This window comes from Elgaria multicarinata, chromosome 21 (genome assembly GCF_023053635.1).
Source record: "Elgaria multicarinata webbii isolate HBS135686 ecotype San Diego chromosome 21, rElgMul1.1.pri, whole genome shotgun sequence".
NCBI lineage: Eukaryota > Metazoa > Chordata > Lepidosauria > Squamata > Anguidae > Elgaria > Elgaria multicarinata.
In genome coordinates this window covers 10,879,864-10,902,916 of record NC_086191.1, presented here as the reverse complement: position 1 = coordinate 10,902,916, position 23,053 = coordinate 10,879,864, and the positions used below count along the sequence as shown (strand labels likewise).

Genomic DNA, 23,053 nt, shown 5'->3' with positions numbered 1-23,053 from the left:
CGTGCATAGGGTTGTCTTGCAGGGCAGCAATCCTATGCATAAATCCCTTTCGAGTAAATCCCATTGAGAAGTCGCTCTACTACTAAATTGCACACGTGCATAGGCTGTAATCTCTTTTATCAAACGTTACTGCGCCTTTAAATTCTCGGGGACGCTTTTCTCTGCTTCCATGGCGACGAGACGGGAGCATTGCCTATGACGTTAAGAAAAGGGGGGAAAAGGCGGAGGAAGCCTAGACTGCGCACGCGCGAGTCTCGCAGGCCGGCCGCAGGGGCGCGCGGACTCCGGAAAGGGCGCCGGCGCGTGCGCGGTGAGGCGGCGCGAAGCCGGCTTCGTCCGGGCAACCCGCGGAGGGAGGGGGAGGAACAAAGATGGCGGCCGGTGCTGCAGGAGTTGTTGTTGCCATGGCGTCGTGCAGGAGGTGAGGCCCACACACCTGAACTCCTTTGCTGGACTGGGTCTGTTAGGGGACCGGGGTGGGGCGTGCTGTTTCTTGGGGCTGGGGTGGGCAGTAATGGACGCTTAGGAAGATGGGGCTTCTAATGGAGCTGTAAAACAAAAAGGCGCTGGAGGTTCATTTTTCTTTTTCTTCTTTTAGTGCTGGGATGGCTATTGATGTATATGGGGTGCGAGGGGGTATTAGAGGCCTATACAGGGAGCCCTCGGTACCCCTTGGACTTCACAGGCGACCCCCCCAAACGTCTACATTTGTATGACACGAGCGGTGGGGGCAAGGGAAAGGGACTCCTGCTTTGCATTATTATGTAATCTCTGTGCATAATAATTTGGGGGGTGAGGCTTACTTAGAGGGGCGAGAAATCCCCCTCCCATGGCTCCTTCGTTTTTGGGGGGTGGGTGGGCGACTTCTGTGGGACTCTAATTGGAAGGGAGGCGGATTAGGTCGACAGATGTGGTTTGACTGCTATGTAGGAGTTGGGTCTTGGCAACAGGAGGAGACCCCTCTCCCCAGCCCCATGAGGTATGGGGGGGTCTATAAGTCTGGGAACTGGAAGTATGAGAAAGTCTCCTTTCTATCTCTATATTTATTACAGGCTTCAAAAATTATGTGTAAGGGAAGTATAAACTATTAAGTATGAGAAACTCTACACCCCTAGAAACAGATGGAATTGTGAAGGAGAATAGATCTCTGGTTTGGGGGGCTCTATATGATTTCATAATTTATTGTTATTAAATTTACAAACAGCATTCTCATTTATTGGCTTTGGGGGTGGGCGTTTTCAGATGATTAGAGCAGAGCTGGGCAATGTGTTGGCCCTCCAGCTGTTTTGGCCTACAGCTCCCATGATCCTTTGCCACTGGCTATGCTGGGTAGGGCTGATGGGAACTGTAGGCCAAAACAGCTGGAGGGCCAGAAGTTGTTTGGCCCTGGATTAGAGAAAGTGAAAGAAGTTAGAGGAACTAAGACTATGTGGATGTATTTGTATTTGAGCAATTTCTCCTAAATTGCAAGATTTCGCTTTTCTTTGTGCAGGATTTGGCTTCCTTGCCATAGGCGGTTGAAAGCATCATAACATTATTTATTTATATATTGTTGTCATCTATGTACGTGACACTTTGCAAAGAATAGGTTTGACAGGGCCCTGTCCCAAGGGGATTACAATCTAAAGTAGATATAGGGAGACAAATGAAAGTGGAGAGGAATAAATACAGGGCATCGCACAACTTGGCAACAAGAGAAGTGACAGGAGAACAGAAATGACTATGTACGGTTTGGGAGGAATAAAAGAAAGCAGAGATCTCACTTACATACGCAAATATCCGAGCATTATCTTTATTACTGGTCCTCCAATAACTTCATATATAATCACCACTGGCATTCCTGACCCCATCTCCAGCCCCTTTATTCTATTGCTTCTTTAATTATGGGTAAAATGGAAAACAAGGTATTCCTCTGGGATCTGTTGTTACTGCGTCTATCCTATATTAAGCTTTATTTACATGCAAAATTGCAATGTGAGAAATGGAGCACCTGCACAATTCCCTGGGAGTTCTCTTCCCTGCTCGCTTTCAAATCTGTCTTTGACACTCATGAGAGCTAGAAACTTGTTTTCTTTGGAAAAGGAGAGATTCTTCAAGATGCTGCATCTTGAGTTGGGTACTGGATTCTATTGCTTGTGTTGGATCTGTGTGCCATAGCGTGTTCTAACCTGTTCATCTGTGTGGCCGTTTAGTCCCCAGGGGCAAGCAGAAGGTAGATTGCACTTCTAGGTGAGTTTTGTAGATTGGCAAGGGTTTCTGACTCCAAACAGTTTGATAATAGCAAGTAAAAATGATTTTTCTTTTTAAATAATCTCTGCCATGGCTGGCTATGTGTGAATGGCTTATCTCTTAGCCTTGGTGTTCCTCACCTGTAAAATGGGACTGTATGAATTGGTTGCCTTTGACCAGGTCTTTCTTTGTGTGGCTGCTTTGGAAGGTTTGCGTCCAAGTCCCTGACCTATGTAGCCCATTGCTGTATTTATGTATCCAGTGCCTGGTTTGTGGGTGCAGTAGGCAACTGACTTCATTGGCCTTGCTCCCATAGCCTCCCAATTGTGCCCTGGCTCTTAGTGGACCTCAGAGTTCCAATAAAAAGCGTGGCATGCCTGGGTTTCTGTTCCAGCATGAATGGCCTTGTCTTGCCTAATAACTGCCCTTCTAAATCAGACCAGCAGTGTTGCTAATAGCTGCCAACAGACCAGTTCACTGTACATTTATCTAACTCAAGCCTGGGCAATGTGAAGCTCTCAAGATGTTGTTGGACTGCAACTCCCATCAGGCTTTTGGGTTGAGCCCAGCATGGAAATTCCTGCGTTCTTCATGTCTGCATCATTTCTATAGAGTTTCCATAGTTCTGCTCAGCAGGCCCTTCAGAATTTGGCTTTCACGGTTTGCAGAAAACGGATGTTTTTTTAATATGTCACTTGGAAGGACCTTTTTTAGCTTTGACTTCCATTGCTTGGGAATCTTAGCTGCCCTACTGATGAGAAGGAAACAGGTTTTTTTTTAAAAAAAAACCCAAAACCCCAAAAACACCTGAACAGGTTTCTAGTCCACATGATTGAATTTATTCATGAGACCAGATGTTGGCCATGCCACTTTAAATATAAAATATCCCCAGATCATCTTGCAACCATAAAACCTAAAAACATAATACTGAGACATAAGCTAAACCAATGTTTCTCAAACTGCAAGTTAGGACTCCGCTAACCGTCAGGTGTTTCTCTGCTTGCCCTGTGCCACAGTGGCACCATTCACATTCCACAGGCAGGGGCGGCGACAGGGGTTGGTTAAACAGGAAGGCTAATCTATGATCAGGAGCGCAGTCCTGCATCCCGCCTGCAGTAGCCCACTGTGTTTCTATGCCAAGTGCAGAGAAGGAGTGTAGGGCTCCACCTCCCCCACCCCTCCAGTCCGCTCGGTCGCCCGCAGGCAATTCCTTTTCGCCTATGGCTACCAGGTGAATGCTTTGATACAAGGCTGCTATAAGGCGCTGTGTATCCTGATGCTGCCGTATAAATGGTAATAAAATTTATAGGAAATCTGTCAGAACCTGGAGTTGGAGCAGAACTGGCCTTGGTGAAATTTATTGCCAGTAATGAATCTGCTGCGCAGGAGTAAATGCAATCAACTAGCAACCGCTGCCCTGTCATCCTTCCAGCCTGGTCCTGTACTGTTCCCACAGCCGCATCCTGTTCCACAGGGTCAAGCCCCCACCACGTGAGAAGTACTCACCTGCCAAGTCCCGTTAGTGTGTAAAGGCTTTAAAAATCTGTATACTTCTTGATCCGCTACCCAGGACCAATGAGGAACATAGACTTGATTTTTAGGAATAAAGTTGAGGTTCTCAGAAAGCCAGCGTCCAGACTGTGCCCTGCGTGGCATTTATGGGCTTCCCACAGCTTTCTGTCTAAGGAATTAAACTACGATGCGGCCTCAGTTTCCCCTCAGATACATAGAGGTGGGGGAAAGTGGCTCTCGTTCCATTGGCACAAAACCACATGCATTCTCAGAGAATCTGGATAAGGGGAACCTCTCTGACTCTGCCCGACTTTGTGTTTTTGTTTTGCAGAGCAATAGCCGAGGGGGGTCCTCGTGAGGTCAGCCACCTCTGTGAGGTGTGAGCCAGGGGCCAGCCGGGGGGCAAGAGTCTCTCGGCTTGTGAGAGGTACGTACCGACCTGGGAGGTGCAGCTTTGCCGAATTGCTGGGCTTTGTTAAGTGCCAGCCGGTCAGGGACTAGAAACCTTTGTGCCTTTCTTCCATTGGGATTGCACAAGAGGTTGTGGGCTGGGCGCTCTGAGCCAGCCTCTTTAACCTGCGTGACCGTCTCCCTCTCGTCTGCTTTTCTCCCCAGGGCTTTCTTCTCCCTTCTCTCCAAGATGCCCCAAGCCTCAGAGCACCGCATCAGCCGGGCAAGAGAACAGGCGGTCATCACCTCTCAGCCGAAAGCCACCAACAAGCTCTCAAACGGACACCGGCCCCCGGGCCCAGATCATCGGGGCTGCTCCTCTTCCTCCTCGTCCTCCGCCTCCAACGGACTCTCGGCTGCTTCCAAGCTCCGGCCTTTACCGCCCAGGCCGAGCCCTCTGGATGACCGGGGCAAGAAGCTGGAACTGGACCGGGGCAGGGCCTCGAAGCGCAGCGACATGCGGGGCTCGGCCTCCCGCCGGGGCCCCGTCAAGGCGGACCATGCGCTCAAAGTGCCCGGCTGCTCGCCGGCCCTCACCATCTCCGGCAGCACCTCCTTCACCATGCCGTCCGGGGTCCTCCTTAGCGGGCCGGACTCGGAGCGCCGGAGAAGCAACCTGCTCCGCTCCAAGTCGATCAGCATCGGTGACTTGAGCCAGACCGGCAGCCGTGGGGAGGAGCAGCTGAGTGCGGCGCTGAACCGGCTGGTCCTCCAGGACCGGAGTCCCTTGTGCAGCCACAAGCTGGGCCTGGGCGCCCTGGCCCTGAAGAGGAGCTCTTCCCTCCGGAGAGTCAACGTGGCTGCCGGGCTGGATGGGAGGCCGTCGGCCACGCTGCTGTCGGTCCGCACGGAGGGCTGCCTGAGGACTCGCGCCACGGATCCCCAGGCCACGGAATACGCTTGCTCCCAAGACATCTTGGGATCGACGACCCCGCCCCAGAGCAAGGCCCCTGTTCCCAGCAGGCTGGAAGAGAAAGCGACCACTGTAAGGAACCAATCAGGGGGCCCTCAGAGATCCGAGCTGCCTCTTGGGGCAGAGGGGCAGAGCACTGTTGAGTGGAGGAGCCCCTGAGTGGCTCCCCTCCATGGACCAGATTTTTTTTACTACAACTCCCATTATTCCTCATCATTGGCAATCTTGGCTAGAGCTGATGGGAGTTGTAGGCCCCAATTCCCAGAGGTCCACAAGTTGCCCACCCTGGTATGTGGGCTTCCCAGAGTCTTAGGGCTGGCCGCTATGGAAAATGGGGTGCCGGACTGGGGGCCTGTGACCTTGTTATGCCCCCTGGGAATGACGGAAGAGCTGCTTGGCTAATGCCTGTGCAGTAGCTTCCTCTAGGTTTAACTATTTTGGTTCCCGTTCCTCCCAGACACGCAGGAATAACAGAGTCCTGGGTGTTCTAATGCTAGGAGAGGGCTCAGGTATCGCTGACAGGCCGTTCAGACACTACAGTTCCCAGCGTTCCTTGGGGTGAGTGTGTGGGGAGAACACCGCAGCAGTTAAGCTGGTTTTAAGTGGCTCAGCTGCATTAGATTATTATTATTATTATTTATTTATATAGCACCATCAATGTACATACTTAGCCCCGATTTATCTGCCATGGAACCTGTCTGATGCGCTGTGTGTGTGTGTGTGTGTGTAGAGGTTCTGGTTCTGTGAGGCGGTCGTAGATCCTTCACTGAGAAGGCTTGGAGAACTGCACTTTGTAGAGATATGGAAGAGCAGAGCTGGGCTTCTTAGGAGGCAAGGAGGAACGAGCAGCTTTTTCTGCATGTGCGCGTTAAATAAGTTTTGGAAAAAAGCTTTTTAAAAACACCAGGCGCCTGCATGCCAGGCAGCAGGGTGAGAAGCACCTCTACGATGACGCCAGGGATGCTCAATGTGCGTAGAGCTCAGCCTGGAGGAACGCAGCCCTTGATGCCCGTCCCCGTTTGAAACGGTGACCCAGAAGGGAAGATGTTCTGTGGGGCAACTTCCTGTGTGCCTGGCGGTGGCTGCCACCGTGAAAGAGACGCACGCCATGGGGAACAGGAAGTGCCTGGCCATAGTTTTTGTGGGGGTGCCCAGGCCACCCTCTCAAAATACCAAAGGTGCCCACCAGCCGTAAGGGTGTAGGGACCTGAGCTCTGAAGGTTTATGATCGCGGGGTGGAACTGAACGGGGCTTTGCGTGGATGGCTTCCTGCCAGAAGCCATCCCGGCCCAATTGTGTTTCCAAGCTGGCCGCTTTTGGAGCCGTGGGCATGTGTTTCTCTGACGCTTGGAAGCATGAGGCAGATTGGGAGTGGTGGCGGTGGGGACGGAAGAAGACATTTTTGGACGTAGCCTCACGAAAAGGACATTGTTTCCATAGAAACCGATGCATGGAGCCATGTGCGTAGACGTCTTCCCCAAATCCTTTCCTCCGTGAGTACAGGGTCTGGCTTTTGGGAGGGGAGGGGGGTGGCGGCTAGGAGAGGACACGTTCTCAAACGTGTCAGGTTTTCTCTCCATCCTGCCCCCTCCCCTTCCGGGGTGCCCTGCCTCTGGTTCCCTACGCACCCCTCGCTGTTTCCTGAGGAACACTGGCCTTCCAGGTGCTGGTGTGCCTGCCAAAGGAATTCTGATGCGCTCATGGCCAAGGCCATATTGTCACGGTTCAACCTGCCCCAGTTGACGTGGCTCATAGGTATGGCTAGCAGCGTACACACACACACACACACACACACACACACACACACACACACACACTGTAAAGTCATACTGCGGTTGCTGCCCGGGTGGGAGCCAGGAGTGTCAGGCATTTCCTGACCCTTCCCAGCTTCAGGGTCGCCGTAGGTCTCCTGGGGAGGTGGTAACCCTGGGTGCACTCTCCTGCTGTGTGTTTGTTTTGGTTTATTTCTGTTTTTCTTCCTGGCTCTCTGGTTCCCTAAACAGCCGCTGCTCCCCAAAGTAGCTCTCCAGGCTAATTAATCCCACCGAGATGAGCGTCCAGGAGAGCCAAGAATAGCCAGGGGAAATCGGATCAGCTAATGAGCTGATGGCTTATAGAGGCCGAGGGGAGGGCCCGCCGGTCCTTTTCCACTCGGCGCCACGCAGGGTGGAGCGCGGCCTCGTCCCGCCGTCCCTCTGCCTCTCTCTCGCCACGGACGGGGAGCCATGCCGGGGCTTCCGGGGGCCACTCTCGTGGAGTTGCCCCGGAAGCTGCACCGCACCTTGGCCACCAAGCGTGAGCTCCATGGCCGAGCGGCAGACATCTCCGAGTCGGTGGTGCACACGGCAGTGATGGGGCTGCTGCTCATGACCAGTGAGGTAACTAGCCGGGATACCTTTGGGTTTGCCAGCTGGAGAGCCCCTGCTGCTTGCTGGGTGAGGAGGGTGGGAGGGTGGGGGACCCAGTGGGTGGGACTTCTGGTTGCTTGGGACAAGGGTCTGTTCAAGCGCCCCTCAACATAGGCAGCAAGGTTGCTTTGGTTTCATGGTAGATCACGGCGTGCAGGGCCGGCCCTGCCGTTAATCAGAGTGAGGCGGCTGCCTCAGGCGGCAGACATTGGCAGGGGTAGCAGATCCCCTAGCTTCTCTCCCACTGTTGGGGACACCATTCAGTCTCCTCCAGATTTTTTGGGGTGCAGGAGAGAGCATCGCCCCATTGCTCGTGCTGAAGTGGGGCTCAACTACCAGTCCAGTCAGCTTCAGGGCTGCCACCTGGCCCTTTCCTCAGGCAGCTCAACTGGCTTGCGTTAGCCCTGAGCAGGGCGCTGTGGCCACCTTTAACCTTGAATGGCAATGAGGGACCCACGTTTCATGTTTTACCATCGTACTTGTCTCTCTTCCTTGCCTCTTCTTTCTGTCAGGCCTATCTGCAAAGACAGACTGAGCAGCTCCTTTATTATATAAAGCGAGAGTTGTTCTCAGAACAGCTGGGCTGGTGGGAGAAGCAGCAAGGGCTGAACTTCCCTTTTCTCTGCCCATGCTCTGTTTTCTTTCATAGGCGGCCTTCTCCGAGCTCCTCCTCTTCCTTCCCACCTGTTGAAGGCTGAATTGGCACAGAGGCAGGGAACCAGACATTGTTGGACCCCAGTTCCCATCGTCCCTCCCCATTAGCTGGGGCTAATGGGAGTTTGAGTCCCCCCACCTCTGGAGGGGGCTACTGGTTGCTCACTGCAGACATAAAGGAAAGACTGGGATTTAAACAATCCCAGGGGGTGAAATAGGCTTGTGTGGTGGGGCTTCTGTTTGCCAAACGTGGGGGCCTGTTGGTTTAGAAAATATAGTATCTATAACGTTGCAGAATAATCAGTGTCTGCTGAAATCCTTGAGGCTTTTACTGCTCAAGGAAACGTGCTCCACCGCTCTGAGCCTAGGGTGGGAACTTGTCCACTCTCAGAACAGAGGCATATATATTTCAGAATGTGTAAATGCCAGCGGAGGGCAGAAATGATAACAGAATGACCACTAGGCCATCGAGCCGTCTGGGCTGGTGTGACGGATTGCGGTGGGGCAGAAGCTCCAGCCGTTTGGCAAAGGGGATCTACACAGTGCCTGGGTTGGGCTCTTTCAGTGTGTGTACTCAAACGTGAACGTATCTGTCCTCGTGCGGAGACACGAGTCAAGCGAAAGCAATTATTCACGCTGTCACAACAAGCGCATCATCCCTTCCTCCTCCTCCTCTCGTTTTTTTTGTTTCCTCCAGACGCATCACACCCTCCTGCTGGGCTCTGGGCACATCGGTCTGCGCAACCTTGGCAACACGGTAAGAAGTGGGGGCCGCCCACTCCCCTCCCTGCCCCAGGTAGACGGACCTTTTCCCCCTGCGAAGGCATTTCCACAAAGGCTGCTTCAGAGGCCCGGCGGCGCACCGTCTTTGTCTCGCTTTCAAAAGCCGTCTCAAAATAGACGGTGTCGGGAAGCCGCCTTTGCAGGAGGCTGTTGTGTTTCGTAGCTTTCTCCAGAAAGGGCAGCAGAAACAGGGTCTCTTTAGAGCAAGGCTGTGGGGCCCAGTTCCCACCCCCTCCTGGGTCCTGCCCGGAGATGTGGACCCACTGCTGAATTTGCTGCTACAATTCAGCTGCAGGCCAACAAAAAAATAACTAAAATCCAGCGTCTGCTTTCCCCCCTTCCTTGCTGGCCCCACCCCAAGTTTTGGCAGCAGGCTGCAGGCGGGGGGGGGGGGGGGGCGGGCGGCAAGCGGTCGCTCTCCAAATGTTTGGGCCTTCAGCTCCCGTCATCTCTCGTCACTGGCTGCTAGGCGGGCTAGGGCTGATGGTAGCCCAGAACACCCGAGGGGCCACAAGTTGCCCAACTCTGTATTGAGGCCCAGGGAAACCTGCCCTTTTTGGCTGCAAATTCTATGCGGGTGGGGGGTTTCGTAAAAAAAGGCCAGGGGTCGGGGGCTGCCTGTGTGGCCTGCGGGCCGTGTTTTGCTCACCCTTGCTTTGGAGCGTTTGTGTATGTTGTGGGAGGCAGGGCTGTGTGAGTGTTCTGCAATTGCCCTGCGCCAAGTGCAGGAAGCAGATGCAGAATCCAACATCATCCCAGAGGTCCAGCTTTCACGATCTCACCAGCCGCAAGCCACCCGCCCCCCCCCCCCCCGGGTTGCGTCAGCTTCTTACGGCGGCCACTGTCGCCCCAGTCCTGGCCGCCATGTTGACTCCTGACGCTACAGCGCGGGTATGTGCCTGGTTGTGTACGGAAATGCAGCACCCCGCGCGGTGGTTACCGGGCAAAGGAATGGCAAGACGAGAGAAGACGTAGTGGGGTGGTCAGTACCCCTGGCCACCTTTTGGGGAGATGGGCTGCATGGCCTCGGTTCCGCCCCCCGCGTGCCCCCACCGAAACACAAGGCCTTGTGGGTGGATTGAGTCAACGTCGCCTGTTCTCATCACCTAGTTCTAAGAATATCTGACCTACTCTGGAGGCTTGGGCTGTCAGTGGCTGCTAGTCATGATGGCTATTTATTACCTTCAGGATCAGCAGCCTTTCAGTGCCAACTGCTGGACATCAGGAAAAACTTCCTGACTGTTAGAGCAGTACGACAATGGAATCAGTTACCTAGGGAGGTTGTGGGCTCTCCCACACTGGAGGCCTTCAAGAGGCAGCTGGACAACCATCTGTCAGGGATGCTTTAGGGTGGATTCCTGCCTTGAGCAGGGGGTTGGACTCGATGGCCTTGTAGGCCCATTCCAGCTCTGCTATTCTATGATTCTATGAGCAGGAGGTTGTGACAGCGCTCGTGTCCTGCTTCTGAGCTTCCCACAGGTAGCTGGTCGGGCACTGTGGGAGCAGGAAGCTGGACTAGGTGAACCCTTGGTCTGATCCTGGAGCGCTGCTCGGCCATTGTTACGATGTACAAAGTGGGCTTTTGTTTGTTTCTCCCACCACCCCCGCTAGACAAAGAACCCCGTGGTAACTGACAGAGTAGGCTCCACTCCACGAAAGCTTCCGCCACGTTCAGTCTGTTAGTGTCTCCCTTTTCCTCCGTCTTTGTTTTGTTTGTGACTGGAACGCTGTGAGATGTGAAAAGCTGACGCCAATTGCAGCCCAGCTTTGTGGACGAGCCCATCATGCTGGCTGGGGGGATGCTGGGAGTTGTAGTCAAATCTACTTGGCGGGCAGCAGGGGGTCGGGGAAGGCCGCTAGAGAGTGTGCCGCTGTACTTTGAGCGGTGCCCTCTCTCCTTTCTGCGTTGGCAGAGCGGTTCTGCGCCCTACCAGGAGGAGAAAAGCAGAGAATTTTAGCGGGGTGTGCTGGCTTGGGAGTTCACACCTGCATTTTATTCCGTTTATTCCATTGGAGCGCCAGGTGGGGTACGTCGGGTCCCCGGGCAGCCGCCTATTCCAGCCTTGGCCCCGATCCAGTCCTGCTTGTCTTCAGCAAGGTGGCTGCTTCCTTAGCCTTGGGGAGGAAATGGACCCCTGCCGGCCACAGTGACACCCCGTTCTGTTTCCTTTTTAGTGTTTCATGAACGCCGTGCTGCAGTGCCTGAGCAGCACCAAACCCCTGCGGGACTACTGCCTCCGTCGGGAATTCCGGCAGGAGCAACCCGGCACGCTGCGGACCCAGCAGGAACTGACGGAAGGTGAAGGGGTGATGAGGGCGGCTCTTTCCTGGCTGTTCCGTTTCCCCCCCCCGTAGGCAGAGGAGGTTACATAACAAGTCTGGACTCACTTCAACTATCAGGATCCTTTCAGTGAGCCAGGGAGCTAAATTAGTCTCTGAAAAGCCTTAATCCAAGCCTAGTTGACCACAGTTACATAAGCCCCTTGGCCTCATCCGACAAAGAGTGACATAATTAGAGCACCACTTCCTGCGCTGTCCTGTCCCTCTCTCACCTGTGAGAGGTGCACATCGTCTGTGTTCTCCGGCTTACAGCTCGTAAATTATTATTTATCACACCTAGAAAGCAGCTTAAATTTTGCCGAGTGAACTGCCTGGGAAGCAGTTTTGGGTGGGGAGAAAGGGCCATTCTGGTCATACTTGGGGTGGGGGGGCGATATTGTTAGTGCACGCAAAACCCAACAAATGTAGCATGAGTAGCATAAACAGTGTGCGGCATTCATCCCTTGGCCAAAAGATTGAAAGGCGGGAGCGCTTGGACTCATCTTAAATGCTGCAGGCGCCCTTTCTCTCCTCTCCTCTCCTGCCCCCCTCCGCCCTTTATATCTGTGGAAGGCAAAAAGAGTTGTGCTGATATTCTTTTGTCTTGTTCAGGGGTTGGTTCTAGTTAGGGATGCGCAGGTTTTGTAAACTCCACTCCGCCTGCGTTTTGCAGATTGTCAAGCGCCTTCCGTTCCGTCGTCCGCTCATTGACGGAATCGGATTTTTTTTCCCATGTCCTGAATTTGCGCAAATATGTTCCCCCGCCACCCCACCCCCCGTGCGTTTTCATGTTCTAGCCTAGGGGGGAGATGCGCGTTTTCAGCTGGTTGTGTTTTATTTTTAATTTTATGTCTTTTTCTGTGACTAAATTTGTGTAAAATTCCGGAAAGTTACCAAAAAACACAACCAGCCCTCAAGTTCGCTGAACCCATTTTGATTCCGTTGTGGATTTCTCCAATGTCCCAAGTTCTAGTATATCCCTGGGGCATACTGCCCCAACCCAGTGCCCTTCAGCTGAGTTGAACTACAACTCCCAGAACCCCCCAGCCATCACTGCTGGAGGCCTCAACAGCCCCGCAAAGGCCCTTAGAACACTGCAGTAGTCTTACAGCTTTGCCTTCTGCCAGCCCAGTTCGACTGAAACGGAGAACCCTGGCATGTGATTCTGCGCTCTGGCGCCTATGGCTGTTGCAGCATTTCACGAAGCTGCCCTAGACCCTGCTGTGACCTCCCCTTCCCGGTTGGCCCCATTGATAATTTGCCATAAGGCACATCCAAGCCTGTGTTGTCTCTGGCTAGACAGATCTAGGTTTGGACTCCATCACTGCCACTGTCTCCCTCGTGTGGCCTCTGCCAAGTCGCTCCTCTCTCAGCCCAAATAAAAGACTGCCGAGCATGTTTGGAAATGAAGTGTTGTCGAAAGGAGGAGGAGAGGGGAAGACTAACTGGTTGTGTCGTTGTCCTCCAGCTTTTGCAGACGTCATTGCCACGTTATGGCACCCCGATTCCATGGAGGCCGCCAACCCCAGCCGCTTCAAAGCCGTCTTTCAGAAATACGTGCCATCCTTTACAGGATACAGGTGAGCGAAGCCAGGATTCCCCCGCCCACCTAGCCTCCTGGCACCTTCCTTATCCTCGCCTCGCTTCCTGGCACCCAGCATGTCCCTTCCTGCACAAAATATGTGTGGCCAAATTCCACCCCCCACCATCCCAGTAAAATGAAAACCTGGGTTCAGAACAAAGCGCAAACATGTGCTTCCTTGGTGCAAAGGTCAAGTTGGGGTTCAGTTGTAAGGTCATTGAGAGCAGGGACCTGTCTAGGATGCTTCTGTAACCGTAAGATGTCCCGTATGCTCATGGCTCGGTTTAAATGCTAAATGTTTATAGTGCTGTAGTTCTAGAGTGATGTGGAGGTTCCTGTCTAAAGATCCTGAGGGCAGACATGAGGAAAATGTCAGTGGTGCGTTGTGGGGAAGGTTTTACCTCTCCATCTTGTGATTTCCAAGGCAGCTTCAATTTTTTAAAACAAACACTTAGAATGTAATAAAACGACTTCATCAGGAAGGCAACAGCAAAAGAAAAGTGCAACAAAACCACAGAGTGGCCTTCCCTAAACTGGTGCCCTCTGGATGCGTTGGACTGCACCTCCTGTCGTCCACAGACATGCTGGTCATGATGGGAGATGGAGTCCAACACACCCAGAGAGCACAAGGTTTCAGAAAGCTGCCATGGGCAATGAATTCACTGCAGTCTCTCACGGCCTCTCGAATAACCAGGTCTTAAGCTGCCATCAGAACCCCTAGCTGCATCCCCCTTGGGAAGAAGGAGTTCCATGTTATAGGGGCCACCACCGCAAAAGCCCCGACTCGGGCATCCGCACAGTCTTACAAACTGGGCGAAAGGTGACGGAGAATGGCCTCTGGCGTTGTAAGGACACAGGTTGGCTCACGCAGCAGGAGGTGGCCGTTACATTGGCTAGATCTTTCAGGGCCTCGTTAAAGGCCCCTTTTGAGCCAGCCGGGCGTCTGCAACGATGACACAAAATCATTGGCCATGCTGGTTGAGGATTGTGGGAGCTGTAGTCCCACACATCTGGAGTGCCCCAAGTTGGAGAAAACGGCAGAGCAGCCTGTTTGGGCTATACGCTACAAGAACGCCTCCTGCAGACTTGATTGCTGAAGTCGTACGCCGTCTTGATCCTCCCTTGCTGCGAAGACTCGAAATTTGCTCTTACATCTGCCGCACTTCATAAACCTGATCTTGTGTTCTGCAGCTGTGAATATTTATAGGACCTTCTGGATGAAAGGAATACAGTTTTGGTGGGGGTTTTGGTTCTTTGTCTCAATGGCTGCTGCTGCTGCTGATTTATTTATTTTGCACCATCAGTGTACATGGTGCTGTACAGAGTAAAACAATAAAATAGCAAGACCCTTCCGCATAGGGTTACATTCTAATAGAATCATAATAAAACAATAAGAAGGGGAAGAGAATGCACCAAACAGGCACAGGGTAGAGTAAAACTGACAGTATAAAAGTCAGATCAAAATCAAGTTCTAAAAGCTTTAGAAAAAAGAAAAGTTTTCAGCTGAGCTTTAAAAACTGTGATTGAACTTATAGTTCGCAAATGTTCTGGAAGAGCGTTCCAGGCATAAGGGGCAGCTTATTCTCTTCTTCGTTTCTAGCCAGCAGGACGCTCAGGAGTTTTTGAAGTTTCTCATGGATCGGTTGCACGTGGAGATCAATCGGAAAGGGCGCAAGGCTCCCAGCATCCTCTCTGACACCAAGCGGCCCTCAGTACTGGAGGACGCCGACGCCTTGAGGTGAGCAGGGCCTGCATGGGCAGACGAAGCTGATTTAGTTCAAATCAGACCAGTGGTCTATCTAAGGACATAAGAACATCCCTGTGGAATCACACCAAAGATTTGCCGAGCCCAGCATTCTGTTTGCAAAACAGTCAGCCAGCTGCCAGTGGAGGCTGGCGGCTTCGATGTCAGTGGGGCGGCGAATCAAAACTCTAAAGCTGATTTCTAAGGTGCAGCGCGTGCAGAGCAATTGCGCTGAATGCCAAGTCCATTTTGCATGCAAAGGCCGCCCTCTCTCTTTTTTAAAAAGATAAAATTCTAATTTTTTTTAGAAATTCTTCTTCCTGCCACCTCCTATTCTCTGCCCCGGTGGCCTGCCCGTCACCCTGTCCTCTCCTCCCAGCCTGGCGTCTCCTAAAGTCCTCTCCTTGGGTTTCTTTTCTTTCCCAGTGACGACGAACAAGCCAACCAGATGTGGAAGCGCTATCTGGAAAGAGAAGACAGCAAGATAGTAGGTGAGCGGGCACGTTTGACGCATTCAGCCTTGAGCCTGCTTTCCAGTCGCAAGAGTTAAAGAAGTTAATAACTGGGGCTGTCAGATTCTAAATTACGTTTCAAGACCTTTTTAACCGATGAATCGCTTAGATTTATATTGCCCAAACCTTCATATATATAACTTCTCAGGGGGAAGTTTGAAGAAGTGTAAGGTAAACCTGCAGTTTAAATAAACAAAAGCTACTACTTGCTAGGGTATAAAGTCTTAAAAGAAATATTCAACATTTTGTAAAAATCCCAGAAATACACTATAAAGCCTCTGCTACACGTGAGCCTCGTTAAGATAGTCACACCTAAATCAGAGTTTAGTTCACAACTCCCCCTTAGCTCTTCTTCTTTGCATACAAGAAGAAGAGAGTGAAAGCTTCCATTTTCACTTAAGAACAAACGGTGGTTCCATGTTACGTTCAAGCTTTGGCAACTATAGTTTGTTCTAACCAAAGTTCGCTTGAACAAGCCAGGTTCTGAAGCCATGGCTTGATCCTGGTTTGTTCTGTAGCTTTCGTTAGAACAGATTAGAGTTCCCCAACTTCGGGTTAGAGCAGCATACACAAGTCACAGCTGTAAAAGTCAAACTGCTTGCAGGCTGACCCAAAACTAACAGAAGCAACAGCTGGGCCCCGTTCCCCCATCTGTCTGGCTCTCCCTTTCTCTCTCTCAGTATCTTTCTCTCTCTCAGACCTCTTTGTTGGCCAGTTGAAGAGCTGCCTCAAGTGTCAAGCGTGTGGCTATCGGTCGACCACATTTGAAGTTTTCTGCGACTTATCTCTGCCTATCCCAAAGGTAGGCTTAAAAGGTGTCACGGCGGAGTTGCAATGCGGTTTATGACGCTTCCTCATGACGACTCAAACCATTCGTCCATCTAGCCTAGCTTTTCCCAACCTGGAGCCCTGTTGCAGTCCAAAATACCCGGAGGGCATCAGATTGTTAGGGGGCTGAACTCACCTATCTGCTTTGGTTGGCAATGGCCGCAGTGGTTATTCTCAGTATTTGCTGCCAACGATCCTTTTGTTTAAAGGAAGGTTGGATTGGGGGCTTTCCAAATGGAAAATTGGAAGGCGTTCCACAGAGGACACCTCACAGACACACAGACATACACATATAGTCAGACCTGTTTCATCCATCACGATGGCAATTCTGGGTCGTTTAGCCCAGGAATTGCGGGGACAAGACGAGTGTGTGATCCTTTCCACTTATAATTAACTCAGGATTGCATCTTATTTTGGGTTACAGCTAATGACCATACACATAAAAACGTTATCTGTCTCAGCTTTATATTTAAGATGGCCTCATCCCTCTCCAGATGTATCAGACTACAAATCCCATCAGGATACCCACCAGCTGGGCCAATATGTATGTTGGCTGGGAATTGGGTGGGAATTCTAGTCCGGCACATCCAGAGGGGGCCAGGTTGGAATGAGGCTGGTTTTAAGCAGCCGTTGGCGACAAGGAGACCCAGTTTCAAATCCCCATCCAGTCAGGGAGCTCAGAGGGGGGCTTTGGGCTAGTCGCTCTGTCTCAGCCTAGCCTACCTCACAGGGTCGTGAGGGTAAAATGGGACGGAAAGAAGAACAATGAACACTGCCTTGAGGTCTTCGCAGGAGAAAGCGGGATATAAATGTAATAAGTAAATAGCTAACATTTATATGCTAACTTTTGTAAGCTGCTGTGAGCCTCAGCATGACGGTGAACTATCGGGGCAGGGCAAAGATCTCATCAGTAAAATCCTTGCTCTGCTTTCGCAGAAAGGTTTCACCGGAGGGAAGGTCTCTCTGCTCGACTGCTTCAGCCTCTTCACCAAGGAGGAAGAGCTGGATTCTGAGAACGCCCCGGTAAGTCTGTGATGGATTTCGTGGGCCGAGGCCAGCTGGGGCAGGGACTCCCCGGCGCTCTTGCGCCAGACGATGCTCAGTCCCTAATTGGGAGTCAGCTGCAAGAGGCTAGAAAGCCACTCTCGATTTGTGTCAGCTGCAGAATCTGGGCTCTTGTTGAACTGAGGGTATTATGGGTAAGAGGTGGGCGGGAAGGGGAGGCAGGAGCCTAGTGGTAATGAGAGGCAGTAGAGAGAAGGAAAGCAAAGCCTCCGCCCTTGTTTCTCCAGAACCATTGCTTACGCTGAGACGGCCTCGTCCTTTGTCCCCCTCTCTCCTTTGGTGCAGGTGTGTGACAAATGCCGGCAGAGGACCCGAAGCACCAAGAAGCTCACCATCCAGCGATTTCCCCGCATCCTAGTACTACGTATCCTTTCCAGACTGCCGTCTGGGACAAGGAACCAGGAGCTGGTCAGGGCTGTGGCTGCCAGCGGATGGGCCTTGTGGGAGGGCTGCATAAGGCGCCGATGGGAAACCGCTGAAAGCTTGCAGCGTAACCCCGGCCGATTTCGCAGGGTCGTTCTTCAGAGTCACGTGAAGCGCATCGTTGTTGTAGTTGTAGTTAGCTTTTCTGGGATAGCCTGTGCTGTGTAAGGCTTCTTGATGTAAACCCAGCCCAGGGCAGTTTGGCTTGGGTTCGGTTTTGCGGTTGAAACATCTGGTCATGTTGCATTGACACGTGGGACAATGGGTACCCTGGTTCCGAGGCCAGTTTGCAAGCCGGCTGAGTTTAGGGGTGAAGACGAACCTAATCTTGGAGCGTTGGGGCTATTTTTTAAGCACCTTCGCTGCGTTCAGTATGCGCCTTCCCTTCTCCAGATTAATCATTGGGTGGTTGGGGGGAGGAAAATGGTGCTGCGACTTTTTTCAGTGGAAGCTGGGTCTGGAGGGTGACGCCCATTTGGGGAGGGGCTGTGATGTCATGAAAAAGCCACACCCACCCACTGCCCAATTGCGTAAAGCGGTTCTGCACGCTAGACTTCTGTTTTTTAATCAATAAGTCGGCAAGCATGGAGATGGGTCTTAAACGGCAGGCAAGCGCCACCGCTAAAGTGATGTTTGGCTCGCTTTTATGCGTGCGTGCTAGTCAAATTAGAAAACAGGAGGGGAGGCGCTGTGAGTTCACCTTCTCACCTTGCGCCTGACTTCTTTGCTGTGTAGTGTCCCTGACGTGGGGTCTTGTGGGTTTCTGGTGTCCACCAGGAGATTTCCCACTCACAGCATTTGTGAGCCGTTCTATTGCTACTTCCAGCTAGCCTTTCTTTAACTCCCGCTGTCCCAGACCTGAATCGGTTCTCCACCACCCGCTACTCCATTAAGAAATGTTCCGTATACGTGGATTTCCCCCTCCAGCAGCTCAACCTGAAGGAGTTTGCCAGCGAAAAGGCCGGTGAGTGGCGTGACGGGCGTTGGGCAGTCCATGCTGTGCCTTCCTGTTTTATTTCCCTGCTGGCTGCTTTTATTGTTTGCTGCTGATTGTAGAGTTACAGCTTGTTTTATGTGATTGACTTGCTTTTTTAAAACTTTTTCTATTGTATTGTTATTTTTGGAGATTTTTATTGTCGTGTTTTCTTTTTGAAAACTTAGCCTGCCTTATTTACAAAACAAGGAACTCAAAGCTGCTTAGAGAAACAAGAACATCACATAATATTTTTGAATGATGTATTGCCCCCATTTTCTAACGATCAGAATGATTTTTAAACAGTTTTTAAGTACAACAGTAGAAAAAGAAAGAAGTTTTCTGTTTAAAAGGTGGTGTTTTCTCGATCTCCTTCTTTCGCAGGCACACCTGTGTACAACCTTTATGCCCTCTGCAATCACTCCGGCAGCGTGCACTATGGCCACTACACCGCCTTCTGCAAGGATCAGTCCAGCTGGCGGGTTTACAACGATTCCCGGTAAGCAAAGGCTTGCTATGACTCTTCCTTTTTTTAAAAAAAAATGTAAAAGATTTATATTATTTATTTATTTATTATTTATTTAAAACATTTATATCCCGCCCTATATCATTAAGATCTCAGAGCGGCGTATAGATAAAAACATACAGTATGAAACCATAAATATGCACAGTTAAAAACAAATTTAAACCATGATCCAAGTTAAAACAATATTTAATTTAATTTTATTTATTTATTTATTTATTTTATTACATTTCTATACCGCCCAATAGCCGAAGCTGTCTGGGCGGTTCACAAAAATTAAAACCATGAGAAGCATAATAAAACAACCAACAGTCTAAAAACACAAATACAAAATACAGGTTCCATTTAATGAGGGGGAAACCAAGTTCCTAGTCCCTGTGATGGAGTGGATGACGTTTGAAGCACGTGGGCCGAGCCATCCAAATTCAGAGAACCCGGATTAGTTCATGCATAATTTGTCTAAACTGGATCATTCTGATACTTGCTGGTCATGGGCAGCGAAATAGCCTGAGCACTGCAACCCAGCCCTTCTGGTCCCTGGAAGCCTTCCACAGACACGCTTTTGAGATTTCACACGCACTTCCAACCATACCTTTTTTTAAAAAAATAATAATCGTAAGGACTATTTGCTTTTAAACTAAGCTAAGGCAGGCAGTAAATCTGACTCGGCGTCTGGTCATTCTGCGCTCCTGTGTTGGTTGTGGCGCGTGCCTGGGCTGGCTCTTGTTAAAGATCCGAAGCGGAATGCGGAAGCTCTTCCGCTGTGACCTTTTTTTTTCCGGCTACACAGCCTCCGCTCTGCACTGATGCCAGGATGCTAATATTGTCTGCCCAGAGCCTGCAAGGTCAATGACCTGGCTAAGTAGCTTACAACGCCTATTTCTGGCACTTGCCCTCTCTTGGTTGGAGAGTCGGAACCAGGCCAAGCTGCCGTGAACACGCTTCACTCAGCCTCACAACAAACTGCAAAGCGGTCGGCCTGCTCAGAGCAAGTTGCGCTAAAAATATATTGCCTGGATAACCGCAGCAAAGTTTTGCAATCTACACAGACAAAAGCCAAAGCCTCTGGTTTCTCTTAAGCATTGCCTGAATTTATTCTGGCGTTTCCCCCTCTTTTGCATAACCGATTCCTCTTCTGCGAATTCTGTGCAAATTTTGGCCATCAGAAATCTTATTTGGCTGCCACGATTCCAGCGGGCAGTGCCCACACTGGGCGTATCTTTGCAACCATAAGTGGAGAAACAAGACCTTGTTCTTCATAGGAAGACCAATTCTGTGAGCCAAACTATGTCCTGAGGCTTTTGCATCCTCTGCACACAACCACTATTACGGTTATTGCTGTGTTGTTTTATATGCAATGGTATCTCCATGTATCACACTTTACAGAGGACAGGTCCCTGCCCCAAAGGGACTACAATCTATAATTAAACACAAGGGAGGAGGCAACCCAGGCTGGGAAGGGAACTGGAGGTGGGGTAAAGAGGCGTAGAAGTTTTGCTTATTTCAGTATACTATCCTGCTTCCAAAGAAGCTGGTAGGGGAGAGGAAGAGAGTACCTCTCTGTAGTTCACACTCTTGACCTCCACCCCCGAAAGGGTGGTGTTCTTCTCCCTTGCCCTTCGCCCCGACAGACTTTATACTCCTGAGAATTGCGAGGCTGCCGTGCAACCTGGTGCCCTCCAAATGTGCGGGACTACAGCTCCCAGCATCCCCTGGCCAACATGGCTTGCTGGGAGTTGTAGTCCAACACATCTAGAGGGCACCCAGCTGATTGGCGGAAATGGCAAGGGAGGGGCACAGAAGCATCCATTCTGGCAAGTTTACTATCCGGAAACGTCTGTCGGTTCCAGCCGCAGGGATCATAATTGGTGTTCAGTGGCCGGATCCCATGCTCTGACCCTTCGCCACCACCTTTGGTTGGCTTCTAGGCTCAGTCCAAAAACTGGGCATTTAGCTCATGCGGCCCTTAGTGGCCTAGATCCAACATACCCTAAGGATCTCCTTTTTCTCATATGAACCTTCCTGAGCTGCAGAGGCCCTGTTCTGCCCTGCCTCCCCTCGTTGTCAGAGTTACGACAGGTGAGCACACGAGGCGAAGCCGCTTCTGTCATAGCCCCTAAAATGTGGGGAAGCCCTGCCAGGTCTCTCTCCTTCTGGTGCTCAGTCGAGCACTTCAGGCTTACCTGTGTTCACCAGGCTATGGGGTTTTGATGGTTGCTGCATGGACTCTTTTTAAAAATTGATACTTTGGTGCTGTGTTTGAATCTGTGGTCCCATTACTTCCGTTCCTGTTTTAATTGAGATTTTCTTGATGGACAGGCCTGGTGTTGCTTTCAGCTTTTAATACAGAAAAGCAGCTATGAGCGTTAACAAAACTGAATACAAATAAGGGCACCCCTCCAGCGGGACCGGGCAAACTCAATGCTTCCCACCACGCCTGAAAAGTATTCCGCGTGGCCGTGCGCCAAGAACAAGAAAGGACCTGCTTGTGCTCAACCCTGCCTGTCCTGACGTTTCCTTCCTCCCTCTCTCGAACAGGGTCTCTCCCATCAGCGAGAACCAGGTCCCGTCAAGCGAGGGCTACGTCCTTTTCTATGAGCTGGACGACATGCACTGGAAGAAACAGTAAAAGTATTGAACCCAGCACTTCGGCCTGCTGCCCTCTTACCTCAGAGACTGGTGCTCGGGTCTTTTAAAATAAATCTGGTGGGGGGGGGGGAGACAGTGACACAAAAAAATGATAAAACTAACAAACGACACTGTGTGGGGTTTGTTTCTGAGAGCGACTTGGGTCATCCACCCGCTACATATATACCCAGGTTTTCTTTTGTTTTCCTCCTCCTCCTCCTCCTCCTTCTTCTTCTTTTAAGTTCACCAGGTCTTAAGGCAGGATGGGGGAGAAATGTTGGCCCCAGGGAAGGACTTGAGGTTGCAGGGGAAGGCCGGAGAGAGAGGGGTGTATGCGTAAGGAGAAATGGGGGGCCTCCCTTGTCTGTCCGTCCATCCGCCCGTCCGTCCCCCTTCCAGCCTTCAGGGGAAATAATGTGTGCTCACCCCTCAGACAGAGACTGTGGCAATCACTACTGATTTTAACGACTATGTGACTTTGTACATAATGATGGGTTTGTACATAGATGATGAGAGAAAAATGAAGAGGTTGAAACTTTTTTTTGTGAATAAATTTACTAAAAAAATATTATTATTATTTGGGTCTTGCTTCTTATTGAAGGAGTGCAGTGCTACAATAACGGAAACACTTTTCATAAAGTCCAGGTGCTTTTAAAGAATCCCAAAAGCAAGGCAAGCGGCCTTCCCTGCGTCCCAGTAGGCAGAGGGACACTGCCCCTGAGGCCATCCCCCTACCTATCAGGACAGCCAATTCCATCAGTGAAGGAATTCTCTGTGTGTATACACACATGCACATCTCTGTGTATATTTATTTATTCAGTTTACGAGTCTCCCAATCATCAAAGCTTTTGGTGATGAACACAATAAAAGCCAAGGCAATAAAACCACCCTAAAAATTTAGCATTGTTTTAAAAGCAGCAACAAACATTCAGCATGTAAAAGAGAAATAACTGAGCTCTGAAACAGACAATGGTTTTAAAATGCAGCATTCAACTTTAAAAATGAGGCAGCAGCAGTTTTAAAAAGTACTTTTCAAAGGCCTGGGAGAATAAAAAAAAGGGGTTTTGCCTGGCCCTGAAAAGTCAGTGAAGTAGGTGCTAGGGATTGATGAGCCACGGTAGGAAAGACTGCTCACAAGTAGCCACCCACTGAATCTCAGTTGCTGGGGGTGCTCGGAGCAGGGCCTCCAGCGACGATCTCAGGACATGGGCAGGAAAATATGGTCCTTTACATCACAGAGGTCGGCCTTCATAGTGTCAAGTAATTACATCGGAAGGGCAACGACCATCAACCCCCAGGCAAGCACGGTCATGAAGCGAGTTATAGTGCGAACTTTTGTATCTATGGGTTTTTTTGCTAGCAGAATAAAAGCTGGCTGGCTCTTGGGCAACTCTGTTGAGAAACTGCTTGATGTTAGTTGCTGGGTTTAATCTCGCCAGGGCCCAATTAGTGTCTTAGCTCACTTGGGATGAAGAAAGCTCCAGTCATTGGGGGGGGGGGGTGTATC

At 50.9% G+C, this 23,053-nt stretch overlaps 1 protein-coding gene across 2 annotated transcripts; it reads left to right on the top strand.

The window, feature by feature from the left end:
* The first annotated feature begins 341 nt into the window (after positions 1-341).
* USP21 (ubiquitin specific peptidase 21) lies at positions 342-22,115 on the top strand. Of its 2 annotated transcripts, XM_063145947.1 has the most exons (14): positions 342-421; positions 4,073-4,168; positions 4,357-5,176; positions 8,864-8,923; positions 11,125-11,248; positions 12,737-12,848; positions 14,451-14,588; positions 15,021-15,085; positions 15,805-15,908; positions 16,871-16,957; positions 17,285-17,363; positions 18,279-18,386; positions 18,780-18,894; positions 21,457-22,115. In XM_063145947.1, exons 3-14 carry the CDS (start codon positions 4,382-4,384, stop codon positions 21,545-21,547), a joined length of 1,878 nt encoding a protein of 625 aa, XP_063002017.1. In that variant the 5' UTR covers positions 342-421; positions 4,073-4,168; positions 4,357-4,381; the 3' UTR covers positions 21,548-22,115. The 2 variants fall into 2 exon arrangements, with proteins under 2 accessions (XP_063002017.1, XP_063002018.1); XM_063145948.1 differs by lacking the exons at positions 342-421; positions 4,073-4,168; positions 4,357-5,176 and adding an exon at positions 7,311-7,482.
* The last annotated feature ends 938 nt before the right edge of the window (positions 22,116-23,053 follow it).

Excerpts from the sequence above, each read along its gene's own strand:
- USP21 (XM_063145947.1), top strand. The coding sequence starts at position 4,382 with ATGCCCCAAGCCTCAGAGCACCGCATCAGCCGGGCAAGAGAACAGGCG. Across the intron at positions 5,177-8,863 it reads TGGAAGAGAAAGCGACCACT|ACGCATCACACCCTCCTGCT; the intron begins GTAAGGAACCAA and ends TGTTTCCTCCAG. Across the intron at positions 15,909-16,870 it reads TATCTCTGCCTATCCCAAAG|AAAGGTTTCACCGGAGGGAA; the intron begins GTAGGCTTAAAA and ends CTGCTTTCGCAG.